The 27,302-nt window shown below is 41.2% G+C and overlaps 2 protein-coding genes and 1 long non-coding RNA gene across 5 annotated transcripts in view; 2 read left to right on the forward strand and 1 right to left on the reverse strand.

Moving 5' to 3' along the window:
• The window catches only part of adamts17.S (ADAM metallopeptidase with thrombospondin type 1 motif 17 S homeolog), a 163,702-nt gene extending 160,243 nt beyond the window's left edge, over positions 1-3,459 (forward strand). For both annotated transcript variants that reach the window (XM_018255276.2, XM_018255277.2), the window contains one exon: positions 2,856-3,459. In XM_018255276.2, coding sequence (XP_018110765.1) covers positions 2,856-3,007 — 152 coding nt within the window. In that variant the 3' untranslated portion in view covers positions 3,008-3,459. The remainder of the gene's footprint in view (positions 1-2,855) is intronic.
• LOC121402143 lies at positions 513-14,468 on the reverse strand. The gene is made up of 3 exons (XR_005966607.1): positions 14,391-14,468; positions 10,549-10,650; positions 513-834 (listed from the first exon to the last, which is right to left on the reverse strand). It is a non-coding gene; the product is annotated as an uncharacterized LOC121402143 (long non-coding RNA).
• On the forward strand, positions 14,439-27,302 carry lysmd4.S (LysM, putative peptidoglycan-binding, domain containing 4 S homeolog). 2 transcript variants are annotated; one of them, XM_018255279.2, is made up of 3 exons: positions 14,439-14,579; positions 23,964-24,249; positions 25,987-27,302. In XM_018255279.2, the coding sequence occupies exons 2-3, from the start codon at positions 23,977-23,979 to the stop codon at positions 26,581-26,583; spliced, it is 870 nt and encodes a 289-aa protein (XP_018110768.1). In that variant the 5' UTR covers positions 14,439-14,579; positions 23,964-23,976; the 3' UTR covers positions 26,584-27,302. The 2 variants fall into 2 exon arrangements, with proteins under 2 accessions (XP_018110768.1, XP_018110767.1); XM_018255278.2 differs by lacking the exon at positions 14,439-14,579 and adding an exon at positions 14,593-14,745.

The following is a 27,302-nucleotide window of genomic DNA, read 5'->3' on the forward strand; positions in this document are numbered from 1 at the left end:
TTAATATATGTACCTGTTGTGATTGGCTATAGCTGAGGGCCAAAACATCATCAGTATAAATGGCATGGGCCTTCTCAATACTCTGATACTCTGATTAAACACACTCACAGATGGGCACACACTCCTGAAATCCACTCGGGTCATTATAAAATGTAGAAAAGACTGTTCAACAAAGAATGGAAGACTCGGCATTAAGTGTTTCATGATTAATCATAGTGCCTATAATTAAGTGCATTAAGGCTTGGAAATGTTTACTTACAAAAAAAAGACAACTTGTTTTTTTAATGACCCTAATGGATTTCATGGAGTAATGATATCATTATGATTGGAGATGTCACATAACACACTGGGTATATAATATGTAGATATAATATAAATGCCTCTTCATTGACTACTAAAATGCATATATTGTTTACATTAGGGGGTTCCCTATATAAATATTAAAAGCTAAGAACAAACTTGAACCAGAGAAATAATTTGACCGTTTTTTTTGGAGATGAAAGCATGTAATGAAACCTATGTGACTGATGTGATCATATTGCTACATCAATATATAGCTGGTGATAGTCAGGGACCAAAGGGATTATTATCAAAGGGTAAAGAGATAAATGAGATCCAAAGTTTTCCTTTTGCAGCCCAGTCCTTTTCCATTTAAAGTAGGAATGATCTGGAAGCACATGTGGATAGTTAAGAATGAAAAAAAATACACCTTTCTGTTCTATCATTGAGGCAATGCTTTTTATAGGAGAAAAGTTATTCGTAAAATAGAATAGGGAGACTAACCTGAAGCTAGACATGTGCGTAGTTATCTGTGGGCTCCTTGTCAAGCAGCAGCTGCAAAGCAGAATAAAATGATATCATGCATTACATGGGGAATAGAATCACGACACAGAAATATGTCTGGCTCTTTATAGATTTCTAGTTGCACCATGCTTACAATACAGTGTGCGACTTCAGAGCACAGTACATGAAAAAAGCACCGTTTCTCTTTATTTTTTTTACATTAGCAGATGTATAAGTGCAGGTAATATAATACTTTTTATTGGGCCAGCAAATGATTCCACAGTAACTAGCTCTAAAACTTCACAAGTTTGTGCTTCTCTGAACCTCCACATGTTCTTCATGTTTAAGAAAGGATCAGAGAAGAAACAACATGACCTATAGGCAACTTTTAGGGGCCCATTTACTTAGCTCGAGTGAAGGAATAGAATAAAAAAAACTTTGAATTTCGAATGTTTTTTTTGGCTACTTCGACCTTCGACTCGAACGATTCGAACTAAAAATCGTTCGAATATTCGACCATTCGATAATCGAAGTACTGTCTCTTTAAAAATAACTTCGACCCCCTACTTCGCCACCTAAAACCTACCGAGGTGCAATGTTAGCCTATGGGGAAGGTCCCCATAGGCTTTGTAACAATTTTTAGGTCGAAGAAAAATCGTTCGATCGATGGATTAAATTCCTTCGAATCGAACGACTCGAAGGATTTAATCGTTTGATCGGACTATTTGCGGTAAATCCTTCGATATTCGAAGTCGAAGGATTTACATTCGGCAGTCGAATATCGAGGGTTAATTAACCCTTGATATTCGACCCTATGTAAATCTGCCCCTTAATGTTCATTTATATCTTGAAGAGTAGGTTTTTTTTAGTGTCAGTATCACTTTAAGGGCACATCTCTGTTAAGCTTGTAGTAAGGGTTTTGAATGATAACTTGCCAGTTATTTCTGTTCTGTATCTCTAAAAATATTTTAATGATATTCAGAACTATGCATTGCTTCCTGTCTGCTGGGGGTCTGCCTATGTCTTTTATGAGTTGCATAAGCAAAGGCCCCAACATATCTGTTTTTAATTCTTTTTGCCCATTGTAAGTACCAGCAAACAAAGAGATTCTTTTGATAATGAGGTCCTTTTCTTCCGATGTTTGCAATGGCTGCTTCAAAAAATTAATAGAAATGAATAGACGCGTATAAGAATGTATTAGGTGAGTTTCTAGCAACGGAAGCATTTCATTTTGTTTACATTTTGTGAAGAATTGTGCTTAAAAAAGTTGTGTTTCAGGCTGATTTATTGAATATTTCTGCAAAAACCCTAAAAATCCCTCCCTTCCACTTCCTGCTCCCTGAATTCCCAGGCTGCACAGGGGAGCCAGCGGCACTCAGTTCACTACACTCTAGTACAGGAACCAATCAGCAGCTAGCAGGACCTGATAGGGAACTGAAGCCTGTCTGTGCTTGTGTGACTGCAGGGCTGTGATTGGCTGTCCCCCTCCTACTGGCAGGGACCATTAAGACACGCTCACCCCTCATTTGAAACATGGACCGGTGAACATCTATAGGCAGCTCTAATAAGGGGCCTATTTTTAAAGATAATATTAATTATTAGCACCATGTAAAAGCAACACCATATATTACTTATAATTGCCTACAAAGTTAGGGTTTTTTTTTCATTTATCCTATATATCTCCTTTTAACAATATTATTGGGATTAGTGTAGGTTTGAATTTGAGAGCAGGAAAGTGAATTTGATACAGACTGAAGGAAAAACAACAGTAAATATTTTAATCTCCCACCCTGCAATGTAATGCCATCGGTGTTCAGATGAAGGGACACTATTATAGCCTCCTGGAGAGGTCTCTTGGCTCCAGTGTAAGGCTGATATACTTTAGCATGTGTGCTTGTTGGAAAATATTCTACTATGGTGAGAAAAGGCAAAGGTTCACTAAAACTCTGCATCAGAATTGAATGCACAGTGTTGCTTTCCTTCTTCTTTATCTACTGCCTTAATATACTGTTGTATATATTGTTTTTTTCTCATGCTTTACCTCTCTTCTGCTCTCTCTCGCTCTCTCGCAGCCGCCCTAACATATAAGTGTACAGGGGACCAGTGGACAGTTTATTGCAGAGTTATCCGCGAGAAGAACCTGTGCCAGGACATGAGGTGGTACCAACGTTGCTGCCAAACTTGCAGAGACTTCTATGCCAACAAACTGCAACCACAGAGCTAGTGACCCTGAGCCACACAATGCAGCAGTGTAATGTAAAGAGAGCTGAGCAGCAGTCATTACAGACTTGACAACATTATTTTCAAGCCTATGCTGCCAAAACAGTCCATTCTGGCAAACCAGAGAACAAGTGTCACATATCCTCTATACCGGCCACTTGTTGTTCTCCTCTCTTGGTTTTCGCATGGCTGCTGACCTAGGTCAAATACATATGACTTGATTATGGAATATTGTGTTACATACGGCAAACAACCTCAGGCAAATGAAGCAAGCGAAAACAAACAGCGAAGAGCTTTCTACGTTTGCCAAAACTGAAAGAGGTGCAAAATGATGTCATGTTTATTAATGCTGTGTGTGAGATAATCTGCTGTGCCGAGCAGTTCTTGGCTATAAAATGGTGCCAGACGTGATGTACTGTTCCAAGGGAATATTAAAGGTGCTTCGTGAGTTTTGCACATATGCGCAGGCCTTTTGTGTTAGACGCAAAAGAGCCTGTGAAATTTTACAGGTGTTAGTCTTCCCTATAAACAATATGCACAACCCAAGTCAATTTAAATACATCAATCCTCGTGTGTCTAAAGCAATTCATTCCCCTGGTGCAAGTAATAGGCACACACACAGGTAATCTCATATGTCTCTTTTTTATTCCAGCCGCAGAGTGAATGTGTGGGTCAGTATGGTGCTCTAGACTTCCACAACTACCTTGCTAAATATCACAACAATGTGCAGTACAGTTTATTTTTTACTCATATGCATCTCCTATATGATCAATGCTTTGGTTAATCTTAAAGGAGAACTAAACCGCCCACAGTGATAAGTCCCCAATGGCCCCCCTCCGCCTCCTCCGTGCTAAATGTTACCCCAGAATTGTGTCCCCTGTAGGATTACTGACGGCACAGCGGAGCTCACAGGCGCCATCTTCCGGCACGTCGGTAATCTTCGGGATTTTCTTTCCCTTCTGCAATTTCCGTCACTTCCGGCACATGCGCAGTTGTCACAAACCGGAAGATCGTTGCACATGCGCCAATACGGCACTCACTTTACAAGGATTACCGAAAGCACCGAAGATGACGCCCATGAGCTCCGCTGCACTCACTCTGCATGTATGGTCAGTAATCCTACAGGGGACACAATTCTGGGGTAACACTTATCAGGGGGGGGCCGCAGAGGGGGGCCAGTGGGGACTTATAACTTAGTTATATAACTTAGTTTTCCTTTAAGGTGCTTACGTGTGACTCTCATTTTGCTGTATCCTGTATGTATATACAGTACACGATCACCTACTTGTTGCTGACAATTGCACTGTGTACAGTATGTGCACAGCCCCTGGGTGATAAGCATATTGGCCCAAAGGATGAACCTTAATATCAGCCAGATGCTTTTTGTAGCATAGGGTGTGAGCTTTAATTGCCACTAGTTAACTTATTACAGTCTAAGGGCTAGTCCACACGGGGAGATAGCCCTGCGTTTGCGGTCGCGGCGACAAAGCGCCGCGCCAGTCGCCGCGACCGGCGCAGGCGACAGTTTTGTATGGGCGCCTATGTAAAAACGCCTGTGCTAACCACACGAGGCGATGCGCTTTTCAACAGTCGCCTGAAAAAGCCTGGCGAGGCATTTTCAGGCGACTGTTGAAAAGCGCATCGCCTCGTGTGGTTAGCACAGGCGTTTTTACATAGGCGCCCATACAAAACTGTCGCCTGCGCCGGTCGCGGCGACTGGCGCGGCGCTTTGTCGCCGCGACCGCAAACGCAAGGCTATCTCCCCGTGTGGAATAGCCCTTAGAGGAAAAGTAAACCTTTGAAACAAGTGAATGTAAAATTGATGAGAGTGCTATTTAAAGCACTTTAGCAAAGTACATTCATTCATTATTTATTTTTTTAATTCCAAGATATTAAAGGATACTACTACTGTTATATACTGTTAATGTGAATGAATTTTGTTACAACAGCGCCACCTGCTGGTCAGTTTCTGATCATTGTGACCACCAAGTAGGAAATTCTCAGGAGAAAAGACCCAACATCAGACCCAACTTCCTTGACTACTTGGTGATCAGAATGGTCAGAAACTGACCAGCAGGTAGTGCTGTTGTAACAAAATTCATTCATGTTAACAGTACATGTATCTTTTAATATCTTGGAATTAAAAACAATTAATAATGAATGTACATTACAAAAATTTTTGAAATAGGTTAACTTATCCTTTAAAAGCTAAATAGCAGCACGCCAAATAGTGTACTTTGTTTCTTTAACAACCCAGGTAACGTTTGAGATTTCTAACCAGCCAATATCAAGGGTGACTGAGGGGCCTGAAGTCTGGAACATCAGTTGACCTGTGGCACTAATAAAATTCTCTTTTGTGTGTATTTGGAGTGCTGCTGTTTGGCTTTTTTTGACTATTATTGCCAATCCTGGTTGCTTAGTATGTGCACCTTATCGATTAATTTGTTCTTCTACCTTAAAGGGGACCTGTCACCCAAAGAAATCATTCAAAATCCTATTTCATTACATTAGTCAAGAAAAATGAACTTCAATTACACTGTATAAATTATTTAAATCTTGTTTCCTTCAGTCTGGGAATACAAAATTATAGCAAGCAGGCAGCAGCCATTTTATGGACACTGTTATTAAAGGAATAGTTCAGTGTGAAAAGAAAAACTGGATAAATACATAGGCTGTGCAAAATAAAAAATGTTTCTACTATAGTTAGGCAAAAATGTAATATATAAAGGCTGAAGTGAACAGATGTCTAATAAAACAGCCAGAATCCAACTTCCTGCTTTTCAGCTCTATAACTCTGAGTTAGTCAGCGACTTGAAGGGGGGCCACATGGTACATTTCTGTTCAGTGAGTTTGTAATTGATCCTCAGCATTCAGCTCAGATTCAAAAGCAACAGATATGACCCATGTGGCACCCCCTCAAGTCTCTGATTGGTTACTGCCTGGTAACCAGGGTAACCAGTCAGTGTAAACCAAGAGAGCTGAAAAGCAGGAAGTAGTGTCTGACTGACAAGTTATACATCAAATCACTCCAGCCTTTATACATTACATTTTTCGCTAACTAACTATATTAGAAACATTTTTTATTTTGCACAGCCTATCTATTTACCCAGTTTTTATGTTTACACTGAACAATTCCTTTAAGGCAAGCCTTGCATCATCTCAGAATCTTGTTTATACACCAGAATGGGGGACCTAATGTCCATTCCCATGCTCTGGCTACACAATTAAATGGTTAAGCTAACGGGGGAATATGGGGAGACCAGTGACATCTAGGAAGTGCTGAATGGAAAGTGAAAGTAATTGACTGCCCTGCCTTTATGCCTAAGGCATAGAGGAGGGGCAGGCAATATTTGATTGACAGCTGAGATTTTTAAATGAGTTTGCAACAGCTATGAACACTCAAAAAAATAATTTGGATTTCATGTTTAATTTCAAAAGGACTTTTATTATACAGATATTTGTGTCTGGGTGACAGGTCCACTTTAAAGTGAAATCGATATATATATATATATATATATTTTTATATATATATATATATATATATATATATATATATATATATATATATATATATATATATATATATATATATATATATATATATATATATATATATAATATTTGTGATGCCCAGCTTAGTCCAAAAACAACTATATCATCACTAAATTTCCACCCATAGAACATTAATTGACTATACTACCACAATACAATGTGCTTGTTTTTCCTGACACTCCCGCATCACCCCCTTCTGCTTTATGCTTCATGACAAGTGGATATTCCTCCACAGCTCCAGTCCAACCTGCCTCCACCCTGTAGTTAAAGCCGTTATAATTCTGGGTTATCTAGAATTCTACACATGTCTTTGTTCTAATTCTCTGGCACTATTCACTTCTATGACTTTGCAGGATCTGTTATGTGCTGTACGTGTATGGGGCATATTATAAATACAACTCTACCCTACTGGGCAAATCACAGAGGGCGCCTATGCAACATTCTGCCAATGTAAAGGAAAAGTAAATCTCATTACTAGAATGGTTTTTCATCCTTTCATTTCCCTCTGAACTGACAGCAGAATATGAGGGGATTGAAATCCAATGATATAACCACATGTGTGTGTGGCTCCATTACATACTGAGGCATTCTCCATTGAAACCATTTTTATTTATGACCACTAAGGGTGATCTTTATTGAAACCTATAGCAAATGACTTAGCAGAGAAAAGCAGTATGGCCGCCCAAACATGTAGAACGTAAGGCAGTGATCCCCAACCATCCATCAACCCCTGTTGTTCCCAGTGGCTTCAAAGTAGGTGCTTATTTTTGAATTTCTGGCTTGGAGACAAGTTTTAGTTGCATAAACCACAGGTGTACTACCAAAGCCGCTTATAGGCTGTCAGTCCATACAGAGGCTACCAAATAGACAATTACAGCCCTTATGTGTCACCCGAAGGGCTGTTTTTCATGCTGGTGTTGCTCTTCAACTCATTTTTTACATTTGAATGTGGTTCAGAGGTAAAAAGGTTTGGGGACTCCTGATGTATGTTAATATGCACAGAAGGAATGCTTTGCGAATAATCAGCTAAACAAGAGAAACTAAAATTAAACCTTCCTTGAATGACACAGAAAGTGCTTTGAGACACCTTATATTGATGCCTTGAACCACAGAAGCCTATTATACCATTATTGTTTATAAGACATGTAACCCTATTTAGAGCAACATTGCGGACAGATACACTAGGGATTATACCCTATAATGTATCTTGTGTTGGTAAATAATGAGAATTGTTTAGTGATTATGTTACCCCCACTAAATATTTCCATTTGTTGTCCTGAGCAATTAGCCAGTATGTAGTACCCGATACTGGTCAAATACAGGTCCTGGATATGTCTTTTTTTTGCAGGTTCTGCATGTATGATCTGTACACCATGATTCTTTTTTCCTTGTTGAATGATTTAATAGGGCTGGATTACGAATATAAAGATTACCAGTGCGTTTCCCACATCAACCAATCAGATCTTCTGTTTTCTAATTTGTAGGTGAATCAAATATAATTGCTTATTGGTTGCTTTGGGCAACATCACAAGTGATATTTATCACCTGTTTTAATAAACAGACTCCAAAGTTTCAGCTGCACCTGATAGACATCGGCTGCTAGTAAGAGCACTGGCAAATATACAGATTTGCCCTTGCCTAAAGCACAGTATAAGGTTAAGGACACACGGGCAGATTCGGGGAGATTAGTCGCCACCGGCGACAAATTGCCTCTTTTCGGGGCGACAATCTCCCCGAACTGCCTTCCCGCCGGCTATAATGAAAAATCGCCAGCGGAATGGCTTCAGCTGCACTTCGTTTTCTGAAGTTGCCCGAAGTTTCCTCGCGAGGCAACTTCAGGCGACTTTGGAAAATGAAGTGCCGCAAGTGCCATCCCGCTGGCGATTTTTCAGAACCATCTGCCCTTATAGTCCTAGCCCTTGCACATTTTCTAGGAGAAAGTACAAGTACAGACACTTTACTATTGCTCTTCCATTTGCAGCAATGGGAAGAGGCATGCACTATTTCAGGTATTTTGTTTTAGCAAGGACAAATATTAAGGGCGAAATGCCCCTTACAGCCCCATATGCCACTGCCCCAACTTCCTCTACTTACAATCTACTGCTATAGATTTATTTGCAAGAATTGAAAAAACATTGTTCCTTTCCTTAGAGGCTTAACATGGTTCTCCCATTATGCTGACATTGGGGGATAAGGAACAGCTGGTGACCAAATGCACTGAAACCACTATGCCATTTAGTACAGAGGATCACGTGTACTGTAGTTCTGTCCTATATCTCTGTACATGCTATGAATAAACACAGGGTTCTTTCCTGCTAATACTGTGCATATAAAAAGCCATTACTGACCACTGTAGTGTGCCATGTGCCCCTGAACCACTAAGCCCAATTGTTTTTTTTCAAAGGAGTCTGGTAGACTGGTCACAACTTTCCTTAACCTTCACAGTCAATTTCACATTAGGAAAGCCTAAAAAAAACCTAGGTGAACCAGTCATATTTCATAGAAGCAAAGGAGTTTTACCAGATGAGTAAAGGTAAAAATGACTAGGGTGCAAAAATGTCAGTCAACTCCTGGTGATTTTTTATCAATAACTACCTTTTCTGGGCTGGTGCTCCTTTTCAAAAATGCACAGGCCCAGGGTCCTTTCTTCTGCACATTGCCATTTCTTTCTATTTTTCCCTCAAAAGAAAGTACCATGTGTCATTGAAGAGAAGAAGAGGAGCTCCTGTTTATTGATAAACAAATTGAAATTTATTTTACCGTAAATGTACGTTTTCATCAAATACAGAAATTGTTAAGTATGTGTACAAACTAGGGATACACCGAATCTAGGATTTGGTTCGGGATTCAGCCAGGATTCAGCCTTTTTCAGCAGGATTCGGATTCGGCCGAATCTTTCTGCCCAGCCCTAACGAATCCTAATTTGCAGATGCAAATTATGGGTGGGGATGGAAATTGGGTGACTTTTTGGTCACAAAACAAGGAAGTAAAAACTGTTTTCCACTTCCCACCCCTAATTTGCATATGCAAAGTCGGATTTGCTTCGGTATTCGGCCAAATCTTTTGCGAAGGATTTGGGCTTTCGGCCGAATCGAAAAAAGTGGATTCAGTGCATCCCTAGTCCAAACCTCTTTTACCTGGGGGTAGATTTCATGATCACGGATGGGTAAATGTGTAGCCAGCTGCTACTAGCATTCACCAACAGACTAACAAAGGTTGCTGTTTGGAAATTCCCATGGTATATTTTAAAATCCACGATATCTCAGGAAGAAACTCACATACAGTATGTATAAAATATGATTATATAAGGTGCTTCCCATAGTCACGTGTTTTTTGTTCACTGTACCAGGTAAGCTGCAACAAATTGAAATAGAATGATGTTATGTGAGTGGGTTGAGCCTTTTTTATAGAGTACATATGGACAGCCGGACAGAATGAGATGTTTTAAGTCGTTGCCAAAACTGCATAGAAAAAGTGGATGTTTAGCCGGTTGTGTCACAATTTCTATTTTATTATTGTTTTATTCTATTTTACTGTATCCAGGTGGTTGTTAGAAAAGCAGACCAAAAGAGCATATTTCATGAAATTGTTGAACTGTGAGTGTGGGTGTCTGTAGCATGGAAAGGACTGGTCTCTATGTAGCATTTCCCAATGGTGCTAGCACAACACTTGTATAGAAATGATCTTGTTATTATGGTACTGTACACTTAAGTATTGATTGTGGTGGTATTGTTTGTCTTGGTGTTATTACTCTGGCTTACTATAACACAGGGATATAAAGTCTATGGCAAATGTATTATTAAACAGAATGACATGTCTCTATATAATTGTCTAGTTAGTCTGCTTGATCCTGCATCCTGCACATGGGACGGCTGATGTGGGGAAACTTCTTTTATTCATATATGCTCAGATAAGTGTTGTGCATTGCAATGGATTTATAAATAAAACAGAAAATGTAAAGAACAGTGCTTGTTTTTTATGCATTTCTCTTACCGTACAGGACAGAGACAATCAGATGGGAGATGCTGCTGAAAGCTGGTGCAGTTGGGATGGGAAGGCATGCTAAGAACATTTTCATCCATCCCTCCAGGCTCCCTGGAAAATGAAAGATTTATAGTTTTAATAGATATATTTATAAAGGATAATCAACAATAATTAAAAAATGATGATACACGAAACTCATGAGTGAGCACCAGTAGTTTAGAATATGACTGCTTTTATTGTATTGTGGATGTAAATATGCCACCTAGTGGGTACAAGTGAACAACATAATCATAAAGTCCATAGATGCATTGATATTATTGTATGAAAGATCTTTTGTACGATAATCATTGCGTGTGTGGTGGGAAACAAGGCGAGATAACGGTAAAAAGCCTTAGGTATCGGTCGGCTCGTCGATTGGGCAGGACTGAAAATTTTGATCGGACACCTTTGAAGGTTCCTGAACATAGCAACGTTAATGCTGAATCATCAGATAGAGCTAAAGACTTCTTTTTGTTTTTACCTGCATATCCGATGATTCGGCTCTTAAAGGGACACTGTCATGGGAAAAAACGTTTTTTTTCAAAATTAATCGGTTAATAGTGCTGCTCCAGCAGAATTCTGCGCTGAAATCCATTTCTCAAAAGAGCAAACAGATTCTTTTATATTCAATTTTTAAATCTGACATGGGGCTAGACATATTGTCAATTTTCCAGCTGCCCCAAGGCATGTGCTCTGATAAACTTCAATCACTCTTTACTGCTGTACTGAAAGTTGGAGTGATATCACCCCCCTCCCTTTTCACCCCCAGAAGCCAAACAAAAGAGCAATGGGAAGGTAACCAGATAACAGCTCCCTAACACAAGATAACAGCTGCCTGGCAGATCTAAGAACAACACTCAATAGTAAAAACCCATGTCCCACTGAGACACATTCAGTTACATTGAGAAGGAAAAACAGCAGCCTGCCAGAAAGCATTTCTCTCCTAAAGTGCAGGCACAAGTCACATGACCAGGGGCAGATAGGAAATTGACAAAATGTCTAGCCCCGTGTCAGATTTCAAAATTGAATATAAAAAAAATCTGTTTGCTCTTTTGAGAAATGGATTTCAGTGCAGAATTCTGCTGGAGTAGCACTATTAACTGATTCATTTTGAAAAAAACATGTTTTCCGATGACAGGATCCCTTTAACATTAGTGGAGTGAAAGATCTTTCATACGACCAATGGTCGTGTAGCGTTTATGGCCACCTTTAGTTTGCAGGGCCCCAACATTACAATACCAGAGAAAAAATTCGGGCAATTCCTGTGGTTCAGTTCAGTGACTTAGCCACAGCCCATAGTTATTACATGAAAATGTGCACCAATATGTCTTGTGGCATTTTCCACTGCACTGAATGGAAATAAATCAACAGATATTACTAATTCTTTGTCTCCGCTCCTTTCCACATGCCATGCCTCCAAAGGAAAATAAGGGTGCACATATTGTTTGTGGATATTTAATGTCTGCTTCTAGAAGTGCAAGCAATATTGTATGTATGCCGAGCAATTTCCTAATAAAACAGGTGAGTTTTGCATCATAATTCACTTCCTAATGAGGGTTAACATGGAGAATAAATACTGCTTAATAAACGCTCCTCTTTCCCATGAAGAAACTACATTTCATTGCTGATGGGTGTTCATCCCCCTACACGGATGAAGCGTATTTACCATGCTTGCTAAATAATGATTGTGCGTAATGGCAAATGCTCTCCTGTCTGGTAAGCAAAAGAGGGTTTTCTAAGAGGGAGAGCAAACAAGAAATGTTTTCCTTGCAGGTAGCTAACTCAACATAGGCCTGTTCCAGCTGCCATATTTCTGTTTGTCTCATATTTAAAGGGGAACGATCGCCAAAATGAAAATTGAAGTTTTTAAATATAATCAAATATTCAATACCATTTCTGAAATAATCAAGTTTATTTTCACTACCCCCATCTCAGCATCTGTCTCTCTTTATGCAGAAGATTTTCCTTTAGAGCTGTTCATTTTGAAAGAGTGGGCTCAGGGTTGGACTGCAAACACACTCACGTGCACACCCGAGCTCTATGAAGTAGTAGACCCGGTGCTCAGGGTTGGACTGGGCTGGTGAGATACTGGGAAAACCTTGTGGGCCCTACTGACCCAGGCCCTCTCCTGTGGAACTGTGGGTGGTCACGACTACAGGAAGTTAAAGGCTCTGGGGCGTGGGGGTTTGGTGGCATTGGGTTTGACTCTTGGAGGAGCTTCAGACTGGGGTGGGGGCGACAGCACCGGTGGGCCACTGACACGCCAGTCCGTCTCTGAGTGGTTTCTACTACATCTTATACCCAACTGTCATTCAAAAGGACCCGACTACTGCATGAAGAGAGAGAGGTTACTAAGATAGCAAAGAGAAACTTATTTTATAAACTGTACAGAATTTTTAATTGATTTAGTTTTTGTAGGGTGAGAGGGTCTGGTTTTGGCACAGGTCTATCTTAAAGGAGAATTCAACCCTAAACCCTATGTAGACCCTCCTGCCTAGCTGCTACCCCGAGTGTTATGTTTTGGGTAGCCGAGGATGAGTAGAGTATAACAGTGCTTTATTAGCAGAGTCATGCAGGCATTACACAACAGTAAGCTTTCACTTTTAAGCTGACAGGAAGTATGCACAGTATAAGTCTGAGCCCAGTGGCATCTGCACAAACACCACATATTCCCCTATAGTAGGAAAGCATTTGGACAACTATAATAACAGCAGCATTCTTTTTTAAAACAATATTATACATTCTTCACATAACAAAGTCCTTGGTCCATGCAGGAAGTTTTCTGATTCTCTCAGTACGCCTTATAGGTTCACTTTCTTCAGACCTATTGCAGTTAACATCAGGAGTAGGAAAATGTCCTTCATCAGATGGAGTGTCTCCAAAGTCATATATAACAGGTGCAAGACAATTTGCATTCCATATGGGTCCATCAGACAGTTCATATGTGTATGGTCCTCGCTGGCATCTCATTTCAAGTGGTGTAGTAAATTTAGATTGTCTTTGTTTCAGTATTCCTGGTTTCTTAATTCTGACTAACGATCCAGGCTGAAGGTGTACTTCTCTGGGCTGTGCAAAGAACTTTTTCGTGCCAAGAGTAAATGTGGTTGCTGAAAGATATAAATTCCGCCAGGGCCCCCCGTCCCCCTACTGTGACACGTCGAGTTCGGCGCGACTGTGCGTATGCACCAATCGAATGCCGCCATGCGCATGTGCGAGCGGCGATGCACATCGCCGAAAACAATTTTTTTTCAAAATTTTTATATGTATTGGGGGTCTGGCCTGGCGGGGGCCCACGAGGGTTGGGCCCACTGGGTTTTTTCCCAGTGTCCCGCCGGGCCAGTCCGACACTGGCTGATTCCGCTATTAATGGGGAAAAAGATAAATATATAGGAAGGCCGGTATTTTTTTTTAGAAAAGGTGGCAACCCTAGGTGTAGAAGAGCCCCCACTGTAGTTGACATTTTGCTTCATGTAAAAATTTGTGAAACAGGCGTATTTTCACAGATATTCATTTGTTTTTTTTAGACTTTTTTCACTGCACTTATTGCGCTATTTTTGGTTACTTTTGTAGTTTTGGGCTGGTTTTGAAAATAAGGCCTGGCAACCCTGAGCAGCGCTTTCTACTCGCCAGTCTAGCCAGTGTCCTACGGAGTTGACGTGGGCACAAGCCGCACACTATTGTGATTTCACACAATAGGAGAGTTTAACAGCCACCTGCTCTTAAACTCCCAGCATCCCCCTCAGCCTAAGGTGCTGCTGCTTCTGGGATATTGTCAGTTCCACAACACGGGGGAAGTAAGAGGTTGGACGTACTTTACTGACAGGATTTTTCAGTTTAAAGCAGGGGGCGCCAATGTCATCCCTAGAAAGTGAGGTTTTCCACAACAGCGATATACTATGACACGTCAAACCACTCCGTGGTTGTCCACAAACCTGCTTTTCCCCATTGGCTCGCCAGGAGGCGGTCCGTGCTCTGATTGGCAGGAATCGGACGACAGCAAGGTGGTAGGCTGTGTCTGTGGGTAGAATAGCGCCGCTTCCGGGGAGTTTGATTGAGAGGGCACATATTGATGTGGGAAAGTGGATAGGAGGGAATGGCTGGGCCCGCTACAAGTAACTCGCTGAAGTCAAGCGGACACCGGAGAAAGATCCGATGAGACGAAGACGGGTATGTTATACGGCACACTGTATGAGAAAATGTTAATCGGCGACAGCAGCTGAAGCGTGGCAGGATGGGATCATGGGAGATGTAGTTCTGCCTCTGCTGGAAGGTTTGAGAGTGCTGTGTAGGACAATGCTGAGTGTAGGACAATGCTGAGTGTAGGACAATGCGGAGTATGACAGCTGTTACTGACAATTAAGGGAATTTGGGAGAGATTAAACAGGCTGTGGGCTTGTGCTGCTCTGTGAACTAGTGTGTACTACTACTACTACCCAGGGCCGCCATTAGAAATCACGGGGCCCGTACAACAAAATTTTTGGGGCCCCCTGGGCCAAGCTCCGCCCCATATCCCGCCCACATCGCAGTTAAAAGACCACACAGACATCAGCGCTAAAAAAGTAACCCCCCCCCACACAAGTTGTAAAAAGCTATTGATGGTCAGGGCCCCCTTATAAAAAAAATTGGGGCCCCAAAAAAAAAAAAATTAAAATTTTTTTTTTTTAAAAAACATTGGTGGCAGGGGCCCCCTGTTAAAAAAAACTTGGGGCCCCAACAAAAAAAAATGTAAAAAAAACTAAAAAATAAACAAACATTGGTGGCAGGGGCCCCCTTCTAAGTTAAAAACAAATTGGGGCCCCAAAAAAAAATTTGAAAAAGAATTAATTTTTTTTTGAAAAAAAAAAAAACATTGGCGGCAGGGGCCCCCTTATAAGTTAAAAACAAATTGGGGCCCCAAAAAAAAATTTGAAAAAGAATTAATTTTTTTTTGAAAAAAAAAAAAACTGGTGGCAGGGGCCCCCTTACAAGTTAAAAAAATTTGGGGCCACCAAAAAGAAAATTAATTTTTTTTTTAAAAAAAAAAACCCAAAAAAAACAATGGTGGCAAGGGGCCCCTTACGAGTTAAAAAAAAAATTGGGGCCCCAAAAACAAAAGTTTTAAAAAAAAAAGATTGGTGGCAGGGGCCTATAGAATATTAAAATAATACATTGGTGGCCAGGGGATTAAAAAAAAACAAAACACAAACTGGTGTTCAGTAGAATTGAACTCATGGCTTCAGTACTTCAACTTCGCCTCCTTTCGTGACTTCGGGTCTTTTCACCGCTTCAGGACTTCGGCTTCGGCTGTTTTCGTGACTTCGGGTCTTTGCGCTGCTTCAGGACTTCGGCTTCGGCTGTTTCCGTGACTTCGGGTCTTTTCGGCGCTTCGTGACTTCGGGACTTCGGCTTTTTCCGTGACTTCGGGTCTTTTCGTCGCATCGGCTTCGGCTTTTCGGCACTTCCGCATTCGGCACTGAAGAGGCAAGACGTACGGCTCGGGCGCTCGTAAGGGGGGCCCGGATCTTCAAAAAAATGCAGCGCTGCCGGGCCCCCCTTCATGCCCGGGCCCGGTACGCTTGTCCCCCCTGTGCCCCCCTGATGGCGGCCCTGCTACTACCTGCTGCTGCTGCCCACTCGCCTCTGTCTCACTAATGCTTTCTGATCATAGGACAGGTATGGGATTTGTTATCCAGAATGCTCTGGACCTGGGGCTTTCCAGATAATGGATCTTTCTGTAATTTGGATCTACATAACTTAAGTCTACTAGAAAATCACGTAAACATTAAACAAGCCCAATAGGCTGCTTCTGCTTCCAATAAGGATTAATCATGTCTTAGCTTGGTACAAGGTACTGTTTCATTATTACAAAGAAAAAGGAAATTATTTTTTAAAAATTTAGATGATTTGGATAAAATGAGAGTCTATGGGAGATGGCCTTTCCGTATTTCGGAGCTTTTTGGAAATTGGGTTTCCGGATAACGGATCCCATACCTGCTTTAGTACTCACAGCCGCTGCTTACGCTCATTCTGCATCTTACTGAACTATTCACACCAGCACATCTGCCTTTGTATACAGATCGCTTTATATACTGATGGGACCTGTGTCTAAAGATGGCCACAGACGTGCAGATTTACCTCCCTTATTTATTTTGAAAATATTTGATTCGACTTACATATTAAACGGATGAAATCAGTATAACAGCAAATGTTATGCAGATGAAGAGAACATGTTATATTCGATACAATGGCATAATATTATCAAAGCTAAATACCATTTAAAAATACTAAGAAGAACTAACTCAAATGGACTAAGCCAGTGGATGTACATGTAATAAAAGAAAGAAAGAAAAACGCCTATTCATCAACTGGAATACCGGAAAGAACATCTTAGGGTTAGGCCACACTAGGCGTATTGGGGAGATTTGGTTGACTGGTGACTAATCGCCTTGTTTTTGCGGCGACCAATCTCCCCAAACGCCTTCCCTCACTCTGCGCCGGCTAAAATGAAAAAACGCCGGCGTTAATCCCATGCATCGATTTGTTTTCCGAAGTCGACCAAAGTTTCCTTGTGAGGCAACTTCGGGCAACTTCAGAAAACGAATTGCCGCATGAGCTTAGCGCCGGCGTTTTTTCATTTTAGCAGGCGCAGAGTCAGGGAAGGCGTTTGGGGAGATTGGTCACCGCAAAAACGAGGCGATTAGTCGCCAGGCGACCCAAAACGCCCAGTGTGGCCTGACCCCTTTCACAATTGAAGAAACCGCCTTATTTGGTCACCAGTATTAGAGTTACAAATTGCAAAATAAGGAGACCAAATCAGCCTAAAAGAATCTTTGGAATTATTCCCTTTGGTTTTAGTTAATAAGGCTTCTTGCCAGCTAAGCTGGAGATTTACTTTCCTATCGGACAAAGATCGTTCGGTGCCATCTCCCGACCTGCCACTAACCATTCAGATGGAATAAAGTAGTAAAAGAACAGATCAGCTCTTGTGCTGTATTACTGTGTATTACTGTAGCGTTATCATCTACTTGGCCTCTTTCCATTGGTACTTGGGAGTCACTGTTTTGTTTACTGTGGAACTGCTTCATTTGCCTTACAGCTTGGCATTATTGTTTCATTGTTGTCTGAAAATGTACTTTTAATTGTTTCGGAATTCATTTTCCCCAGCATTCATTTGTCATTTTGGCAGTGTGGGCCCTTCCAGCAAGTCTTTGGCTCTGCTTCTAGTTGGACTGAGAGTAGCAGCCTATGGTAGCCGCATATGTGACTACTAGAATGTGTGTAGTACTGTAGTATGGTTGACTCCGATGAAAATGACTTGCTCGGCCGTCAGGAGGGAGCTGTGTTTGTGATGTTGATGATGGTGTAGAAACAGTGTTGTGATTTCTTACCACAGTATCAAATACTTAGGGAAACAGTAGTATACCCCACTGATCAAAATTAGATTAGCAAATACCTCTTCTGATGAATGTATTTATTGCCTGTGCTTTTTCTCTTTTCCTGAGATAAATAGGACTACTTTCAGTTTCCAGCTCTCTGCTTCTTACAAGCAATTGTGAGACGGAAAAGTGTAATTTATTAGATTTTAAGTGCACAGTTAACGCCAATGCGTAATGGACTTCTGTTTATCTGTAAGCCAGAACAGTCCTTATATAGGGTTGAAGGCAAGGCTATGTTTGTACAGAGCTTATTTAACTGGGTCAATTGCAGGGAGAGCAAGGATGAAGCTGCAGCAGTAAAAGGTGCAGCAGTAAAAGGTGCAGCAGTAAAAGGGGCAGCAGTAAAAGGGGCAGCAGTAAAAGCTGCAGCAGTAAAAGGGGCAGCAGTAAAAGGGGCAGCAGTAAAAGGGGCAGCAGTAAAAGGGGCAGCAGTAAAAGGGGCAGCAGTAAAAGGGGCAGCAGTAAAAGGGGCAGCAGTAAAAGGGGCAGCAGTAAAAGGGGCAGCAGTAAAAGGGGCAGCAGTAAAAGGGGCAGCAGTAAAAGCTGCAGCAGTAAAAGCTGCAGCAGTAAAAGCTGCAGCAGTAAAAGCTGCAGCAGTAAAAATAATAGGCAGTATATGTTATTTAGCATAAGTCCTATTTATCTTAATCCAGTTGAAAAAAAAACATGTATCTAGGTGGATACTTTCTCTTTAATATTACATAAGAATGAACTTTGTGCTCAGGTTGTAAGAAGGAGCAGACTTTGTCAGAATCCACGTCACATACATTGGCGCAGCCTTGTACTGGCAACACCTGTGTAACATGATTGTATGTGTGCAGGTATGGGACCTATTATCCAGAATGCTCAGGATCTGGAATTTTGCAGATAAAAGGGGGGGGGGGTTTCAATAATTTGGTTTTCCATAAAAATATAATAAAACAGCAAATAAGCCCAATGGGATTGGTTTTCTTCCAATAAGGATTAATCATATCTTAGTTGGGATCAAGTACAAAGTACTGTTTTATTATTACAGAGAAAAAGGATTTGTGTTTTAAAATTCATTATTTGATTCAAATGGGGTCTATGGGAGATGGCCTTCCCATCATTTTGGATACTGGGTTTCCAGATAACAGATCCCTCACCTGTACACACACATGCCCCCATACACAGGGAGTGATTGTGCCTCCTCCCGGTAGCCTGGTCTGATGACTCCTCTGCAAACATAATACGCTTCATGGAGTACAGACGAGTGAATGGGGAAATATAGTGTATTTATGTGCATAGTTTACATCCATGTTATTCTTCTATAAATAATAAATCATCATAATCATGTCAGGAGTCCTGTTTGGCTTCACAGAGCAGTTACTTCTCATTCATCAAGCCTGTGAGTGCTATTAATCAGTAGCTGCTACTGTTTGCACCTTTATTCTCTCCTGATTCATATTCAGCACCCCGTGTAGTGGCCTTTGCTAGTATGTGAAGTCAGAGCTTTTCATACCATTTGGGTTAAAGATTTCTTTTAAAATTGCAAAAAGTTGTGAGTTCTCTCCAAAAGTAAAGACCAAAGAGATCAAATCTTTTATTAGGACATACAGATGACCGCCTAGCGCGTTTCGTGCCTACTGGGGCACTTACTCATAGGCATACACATAGACTTACACATAGCCTATGAGTAAGTGCCCCAGTAGGCACGAAACGCGTTTTGGAGAGAACTTTTTGCTATTTTGGATTCTTTGCCCATGGACGGGTGGTGAACTGCGAGTACTCTCTCCCTCTATCAATTGTTTTGGATACTTTTCCTTTGATTAATAATGGTACAATTATTGGCATTGCGCACCATTTTCTTTAATTTAAAGATTTCTTTTACTTTCTAAGATAAGGGTCGGCCCCCGATAAAAAGTCTTCTGATATGTTGTATATATATATATATATATATGGTAACCTCGTTTTTTGTTTGAGACGTATCCAGGACTGCATATTGGTGCAATCCAAATGTCTAATGTCAGGCCATCTTGTCCAGTCCTCTAATACCTTCCTGGGGCAGTCGCACAGTTCTATACAGCACCGCACCGACGTCAGGTTAGACCAGTTCAGCTTTGTAGCACCCATGGGAGACAGACACAGGGTGCTGAATGGGACCCAATTGTTGTTGTGGTGCTGATCCTGCTGTGACACACTGGGGCTCATTTATCAGCACTGGGCAAATGTGCCCATGGGCTGTTACCTATAGCAACCAATCAGTGATTAGCTGTATAAAGCCAGCTACAAGAAAGAAAAATGAATGCAGCAATCTGATTGGTTGCCATAGGTAACAGCTCATGGGCAAATTTGCCCAGTGGTGATAAATGAGCCCCACTGTGTGGAAAGTGAAACTGAGACCTCAGTGCTTATAGTGAGCTCTCCTAATAGAACAGAAATGTTGAACTGCTGATGGCAGAGCAGCTTGTCATGTTTGTATTGTATTATAATACACAAAAGCCATGAATATCTTGTAAATGATATCCTTATAAACGGTGAGTTCTGATGTCATCAGTTATAAACGGGGTGAGTTCTGATGTCATTTCTGTCACATGACTCACTAAAACTTGTGCATTATAATAAATAAAGTACCCCCAGTTGTAAAATATGAGGATATTAGAAGTTAACTCGGAGTTCCATGACCTGTATAAAAACACTCGGCCTTCAGCCTCGTGTTTTTATATGGTCATGAAACTCCTCGGTAACTTATAATATCCTTATATTTTACAAGAGGGGGTACTTTATTCACTATATTATTACCCCTCAGCGGCTCGTAGTGACACGTATAGGAAAAAGCACTGTGATTGTTTCACCTGCAAATCACTCTGCTTGGAACAAATGCACATTGTATAGAGCTGAGCAGTGTTTATATCAGCATTGTGTAAGATTGTTCCTTGCCCCTACCTGCCATGGATAATACAGTAGAACCCAGACTTTCTATTTACTAGGGGGCTAATGTCAAAATTGCGTAAATTCCGGTAAGAAGTAAGATTCAGAAAAAGGAAAAAAATGAGCTTGCATTCTGGGAAATCACAAAATGTTGGTTCTACTGTTTCACCTAAACTTTAAATCAGCTGACATTGGTTTAACAGCACTTGGGGCCACACACCCTGCATTGGATTTCATATCATAGCATCTTTTGTTTGGACTTTACTTGCCCTTTAAGCCAAACAGTTGCAATTGAAGTTGAAATTACCCAGTGACTCAAATAACAGCCGTTTTGCTGTATTACTCCTTCCCTTCAGAACTCCCATCCTTTCACTTAGATAAACACTCATTTTATGAGCATTCCGTGTATGCGATTGTGCAGTGTATTTGTCCGGCCTTTTCATTGGGGGAAAGATCCTCGGACTATAAACTCTTCTCTTTATAAGAAACAGAGCAATAAAAGGCAGGCAGAAGGCGTGCAGATCTGTACAAATACTGTCAATGCCACTCTATGTTGCTGCATCATCAAAGAGGCAGTTCACCTTTATGATGTAGAGTGATATTCTGAAACAATTTGCAATTGGTTTTCATTTTTTATTATTTGTGGGTTTTAAGTTATTTCGTTTTTTATGCAGCAGTTTGCAATTTCGTCAATCTGGTTGTTGTGGTCCAAATGACCCTAGCAACCATGTATTGAATTGAGAGAAAAGAGACTGGAGTATAAATAGGAGAGACCTGAATAAAAAGACGAGTAATAAAAAGTAGCAATAACGTTAAATCTGTAGCCTTACAGAACATTTGCGTCTGTGAGCTCCGCTGCTCTCACTCTGCATGTGCTGTCGCTATTTCAAGGGGGGACAGAATTCTGGGGTAAGACTGCAGTGGGGAGGCAGGGAGGGGGGCCAATGGGGACTTAACATCGAGGGGGGTTTAGTTCTACTTTAAAGTTGATCACCCCTTTAATGAGGCTGAAAAGTGACATAGACCTAATAATAAACTGCCTGCTGTATGATCGGTGGTGCTGTTGGGCAATGTCCTACATACCTCAATAAATGGAGACTCTCACAACAAATTCACGTACAATGACTTTTCTACACTCTGTTGCCATTTATATTCATTATACAATTTTTCTGGTTTTCAAAATATTAGCAGTTTTTACATCACTGTTCTAAAGTATTTGAGACAACTGCTCCAACTGCTGTTTATTTCTGCCAACTGGCTATAGTCGGAAGCAAATGTAATTAGTGAGAAAAGGAAAAATGAAGTTAATGAGCAGAGAAGAATCACCTGATGTTTCTCTGCTAAAGCTGGCAATACGCGGGCCGATAAAAGCTGCCGACAGTAGTGATGTGCGGGCCGACCCGAAACCCGTGGGTCGGGCGGGTTCAGGCCGATTCGTGCACAAAATCTTCAGGGCGGGTTCAGCTCTTCTACTGCTCGCCCTGCCCGCGACCTAGTACTGCCGGCTTCCAGCGCCGGAATTTATAGACTTCTGCCTGCCCCCGCCCCTTTTGTGATGTCACTGTGGAGCAGGTTGGGCGCGGATCTATAAAAAGAGAGAAGGAGCGGGGCCGGGTGCGGTTTGGGAGGGGGCAGGTTAGGGTCGGGTGTGTGGAGAAATTCTCGACCTGCACATCACTAGCCGACAGACCGAGTCAGCAGTTTATTGGCCCATGTGTTGGGCCCTCCGACGGGCTTCCCTGGTCGATATCTGGCTGAAAGTCGGCCAGATGTCGATTGGGCAGGGTTAAAAATCCCATCTGATGTGGCCGCATCTGTTCCTTGATGCAGTCCCGCGATTTAACCACCCATATTGGCTGCATTATGATTCAATAATGGGCATATCGGTGATTCAATGTGGGTATATCGGAGCGAGATCCGCTCGTTTGGCGACATCACCAAGCAAGCGGATCTCTACGTGTATGGCCACCTTTCCAACTGATCAGTAGAACATCACAAGACTTTCCTAACTTCATTTTCTTCTAAGTGTAGCCAGTTGGCCACATGACCAGCAGGTAGCGCTGTTGTGACAAATTCATGATATAGAACTGCTTTTATCTTGGAAAAAAAAGCGGAAGCTCAAAACATCTTGGGGATAAAAAGTAATATTTTAAAACTTTTTTTCCCATTCTTCAGTATGTATATATATATATATATATATATATATATATATATATATATATATATATATATATATTTTATTTATATATATATATATATTTTATTTATATATATATATATATATATATATATATATATATATATATATATATATATATATATATTTTATTTATATATATATATATATATATATATATATATATATATATATTTTATTTATATATATATATATATATATATATATATATATATATATATTTTATTTATATATATATATATATATATATATATATATATATATATATTTTTTTTTTTTTTTTTTTTTTGCATAAGACTGATTTATAAAAATCCATGGCCCTGATCCAACCCCATTCACTGAGACTGCCCAGTTCAGCCATGTGTGCAATATTAATGGACCCATGTACTCTTCACTAACCTTTGCACTCCTTAGTAATCATTCAGTCATATTGTATCTCATACCATTGCTTTTTCACATACTCTGTGGCTTGATGTTGTTTCAGGCTAAAGCTTCAGGTCAAGGCTCATGCTCAGTGGTGGCTGAATCAACACTGGGTGGGAAGAGCCAGCAACCAATGCTTCAAACTGTAACCCTTTATAAACAATATATTAGGGTATTGAGTATTATACTCTAACATATATTTCTTCAAAACCTTTAGATTCTGTATTTAAATGCTCCATATTCTATACATGGACCGTTGTAGATCTAGTAATGTCATTTGTGTAGTAACAATGACTGATAATTAGTGGCCCTTTAATCCCAGTATCCAGATTTGGAAATCAATGGGACACTGCGGAGGTGAAGATGTAACAGCCAATCACGATGCACCAGAAGGCTTACTGCAGCATGTGTTTATATTTTCTCATATATATATATATTATATTCGTATATTTATATTTTAGTGACGTACTGACCATGCGTCTCCGAGAAGGGCGCACGCACTCCTTCCAGCCTCCCAGTTCAGTTCACTCCTCCTTTGACAGCCATGTTTACACATTCAGCAATGGGACAGCCGAGGGAGACGGCTCTTCAGAAGAAGAATTCGATGTTACAGAGTTGCGAGCACGGGGGAGTGAACAGCAGCGGATAAATGCATTGCGTGAAAAGCTTGGTGATGTCATTCTTCTGGAACGCGCCATTACAGAGGATGATAACCTCAACAAACTGGCACTACAGTATGGCTGCAAGGTGAGAACATAAGGAACATTATATTAAGCAAAACGTTAAATTCTACATTTTTTTTTATTGCTTGGATCTTCACAGTTGTCTCTTTGTACTCTAAACTCAACCCATTACCCTTTTATTCCTTGTACCTGCCCGTTACCTGAACCTGAACCATTATTATAAGGGCACACGCTAAGATTTTGGGAGAATGTCACCTGGCGATAAATCGCCTTTTCTTCAGGCAACTAATCTCCCCAAAAAGCCTTCCGGTCAGCTAGAATCTAAATTGCAGACGGGATGGCACTCGGAGCGCTTAATTTTCCGAAGCAATTTAGATTCTAGCCAGTGGGAAGGCTTTTCAGGGAGATTAGTCGCCCGAAGAAGAGGCGATTTGTCGCTGGGCGACTAAATCTCCCTGAATCTTAGCGTGTGCACTTACCCTGAGGGTGAAGGCCCACAAAGCTACTAATTTACTGATATTGTCTCTATGTGTTTTAGCAGAGGCAATTCTCCTTATTGTCTACGGCAGAGTATTTTCTGCCATTTTGTATCCGTGACAATTAGCTGCTACTGGTTGTTCAGTGTGTCTTTATCCTAATCCATGCCTCACCCATAGCAGCACCCAACATCCCACTGCTGGACATGCACATTAATTCAGTTGTTGCTGCCGTATCCTATCATGCTTGAACTTACACAATTTGCACTTGGTTTAGTACCACAAGGTAACCAATCAGCAGGCACGCACTTGAAAGCAAATATCAGATTGGACATTATGGTTTACAAAGTGAAGACTTTGTTACGTTGCATATGTTTCAGTTATAGTCACTAGAACACATTTTGTTGCCGTCTTTGGTGGAACAGACAGTTGATGTATGAGCTGGTGTTCTGCACTATAGATTGGTTCTAGGTACTTCAAGGTTATAGATCCGTGGTTCTCAACCTTCCTAATGCCATGACCCTTTAATACAGTTCCTCATGTTGTGGTGACCCCCAACCATAGAATTATTGTCGTTGCTACTTCATAACTGTAATTTTGCAGTAGCGGCTCTCTACACATGTGTGACTGGTCCGCATAAGTACATTATGGCGCCAACCCTGTCACATACACCTGTATTTGTATGGGGTGTATGTGATGGGGTTAGCGGGTTGATCACGCCGGGTACTGTATGTGGGCACAGAGACAGGCCAAGGTAGTTTGGCACCCTAGGCAAGGGCTTCAATCTGCCCCCCCCCCAGTTCTGTAGGACCATTTCCAGTCAAAATATTGCCCCCAATCCTGTGCCTGTGTCAGCCAGCAGCCAAAATATTACCCCATATCTGTACCTGTGCCAGATAACAGCCAAAATGTTGCCCCCAAATCTATACAGGTGCTAGCAATACCCAAAATATTGCCCCCCCCCCCAAATCTGTACCTGGTGTGCCAGCATGGGAGAACCTTCAAACATAAAGAAATGTAAAAAAAAAACGGAAAAAAAAAAATTATTTCCTTTTAAAAGTGCGCCCCCTACGACTGCGCCCTAGGCTGGTGCCTACTCTGGCAACCCCTGTGAAAGGGTCGTTTGACACCCAAAGGGGTCGCGACCCACAGGTTGAGAACTGCTGTTATAGATCAAACAAAGGCAAATGCATATAATTGTCTACAGAATTATCTTACACAATGAGGTTTCTACACTGGTATTGAATAGGACCCCCTGTTTACCCTCCATGGAAAATGTGCTTTCAGAATCACCCCTTGTTTATTTAATATTTCTACTTTTTCAGGTCGCTGATATCAAGAGAGTAAACAATCTTATGAGAGACCAGGATATCTATGCTTTAAAGACAATCAAGATCCCTGTCAAGGTTCATGGGCTCCTGACAGAAAGAGCTGATGAGCTGACTGCTCCCTACTTGAATCCAAGTGCTCTACCTGAACCCACCGAGGAGGAGTCACGACCCTCCCTAGAAAGCAGAGACTTCACTGTTTATTTCAAGGAGATTGATCAGAACATCGAAGCTGCACAAACCAACGATCTGTTCAATGAGTCTTTTCCCTTGGAATCTCCCAGCCGTCCACACCCGCGAATGGTGGGGCAGAAGCAGCCAAATTCAGGGGCAGACTGGGGGATCCGATGGTGGAATGCAGTTGTTATTATGCTTTTGGTGGGGATTGTTTTGCCAGTATTTTATATAGTTTATTTTAAAACACAGGGAGATTCAGAAAGCGCCTTTTCCATTGAGGGTCGGACAAATGCCTCCACTTCTCTGAGCCCACACACGGCTACGGGCCGCTCACTGGAACAAATGACGCAGAGAACATCTGGTTTCTCACCCAGGATCCTGCAGGACACACACAAACTGCTCAATCCAGGAGACTGACATTTCGTTTACAAGAGCAGCTTCTAATGTGCAGAAGTCACTTTACATCCCTTTGGTGCCATATGAATCTGCTTCGCTGGCGGATTTCAACCAGACTGTCTCAGATGTTTCATTTTATCAGTAATATTTCAGGAGCGATGGGATGAACCCATGCACACAGCCTCCCAGGTTGCCTTCTTTCTTCTCTCGACTCCGCACTTCGGAAAGAACCCAAGTTGTTCTTATGGCTCTACCCCTGAATCACTCACACACTTATCCTTCTTTCATTTATATGAACTCACTAACTCTATTTAATGTTGGTTCTTTAAGGAAACACTAGATGGTTGAAAAAGTATTATTTCTATGTTGGAATGCAGCAGGGAGAAAAGAAAATTGTAGTGTTGAAAGTAGAGTAGTGGTTTGCATATCTTTAACAGATACTCCGTGATCCAGCAGAAGATGCACAATGGTACAGGCTTGTTCTTTTATTTGTCCGTTTCACAACCCTCTCCCGCTTCAGTGGTTCATTCCGTGCTGATCCACCATGATTTGGAATTAGGGTTGCCATCTGGCCGGTAAAAATGATGGTTGATCCCAATGTTATTAATAGAGAAAAAAGATAAATATATAGGAAGGCCGGTATTTTTTTCCCAGAAAAGGTGGCAACCCTATTTGGAATGAAGCGGGTAGTTCCTGCATTTTTACTTTATGTCACTGCCATTGGCGGGGCAACTATTATA

The sequence above is a fragment of the Xenopus laevis genome, chromosome 3S, assembly GCF_017654675.1.
Source record: "Xenopus laevis strain J_2021 chromosome 3S, Xenopus_laevis_v10.1, whole genome shotgun sequence".
Classification (NCBI taxonomy): domain Eukaryota; kingdom Metazoa; phylum Chordata; class Amphibia; order Anura; family Pipidae; genus Xenopus; species Xenopus laevis.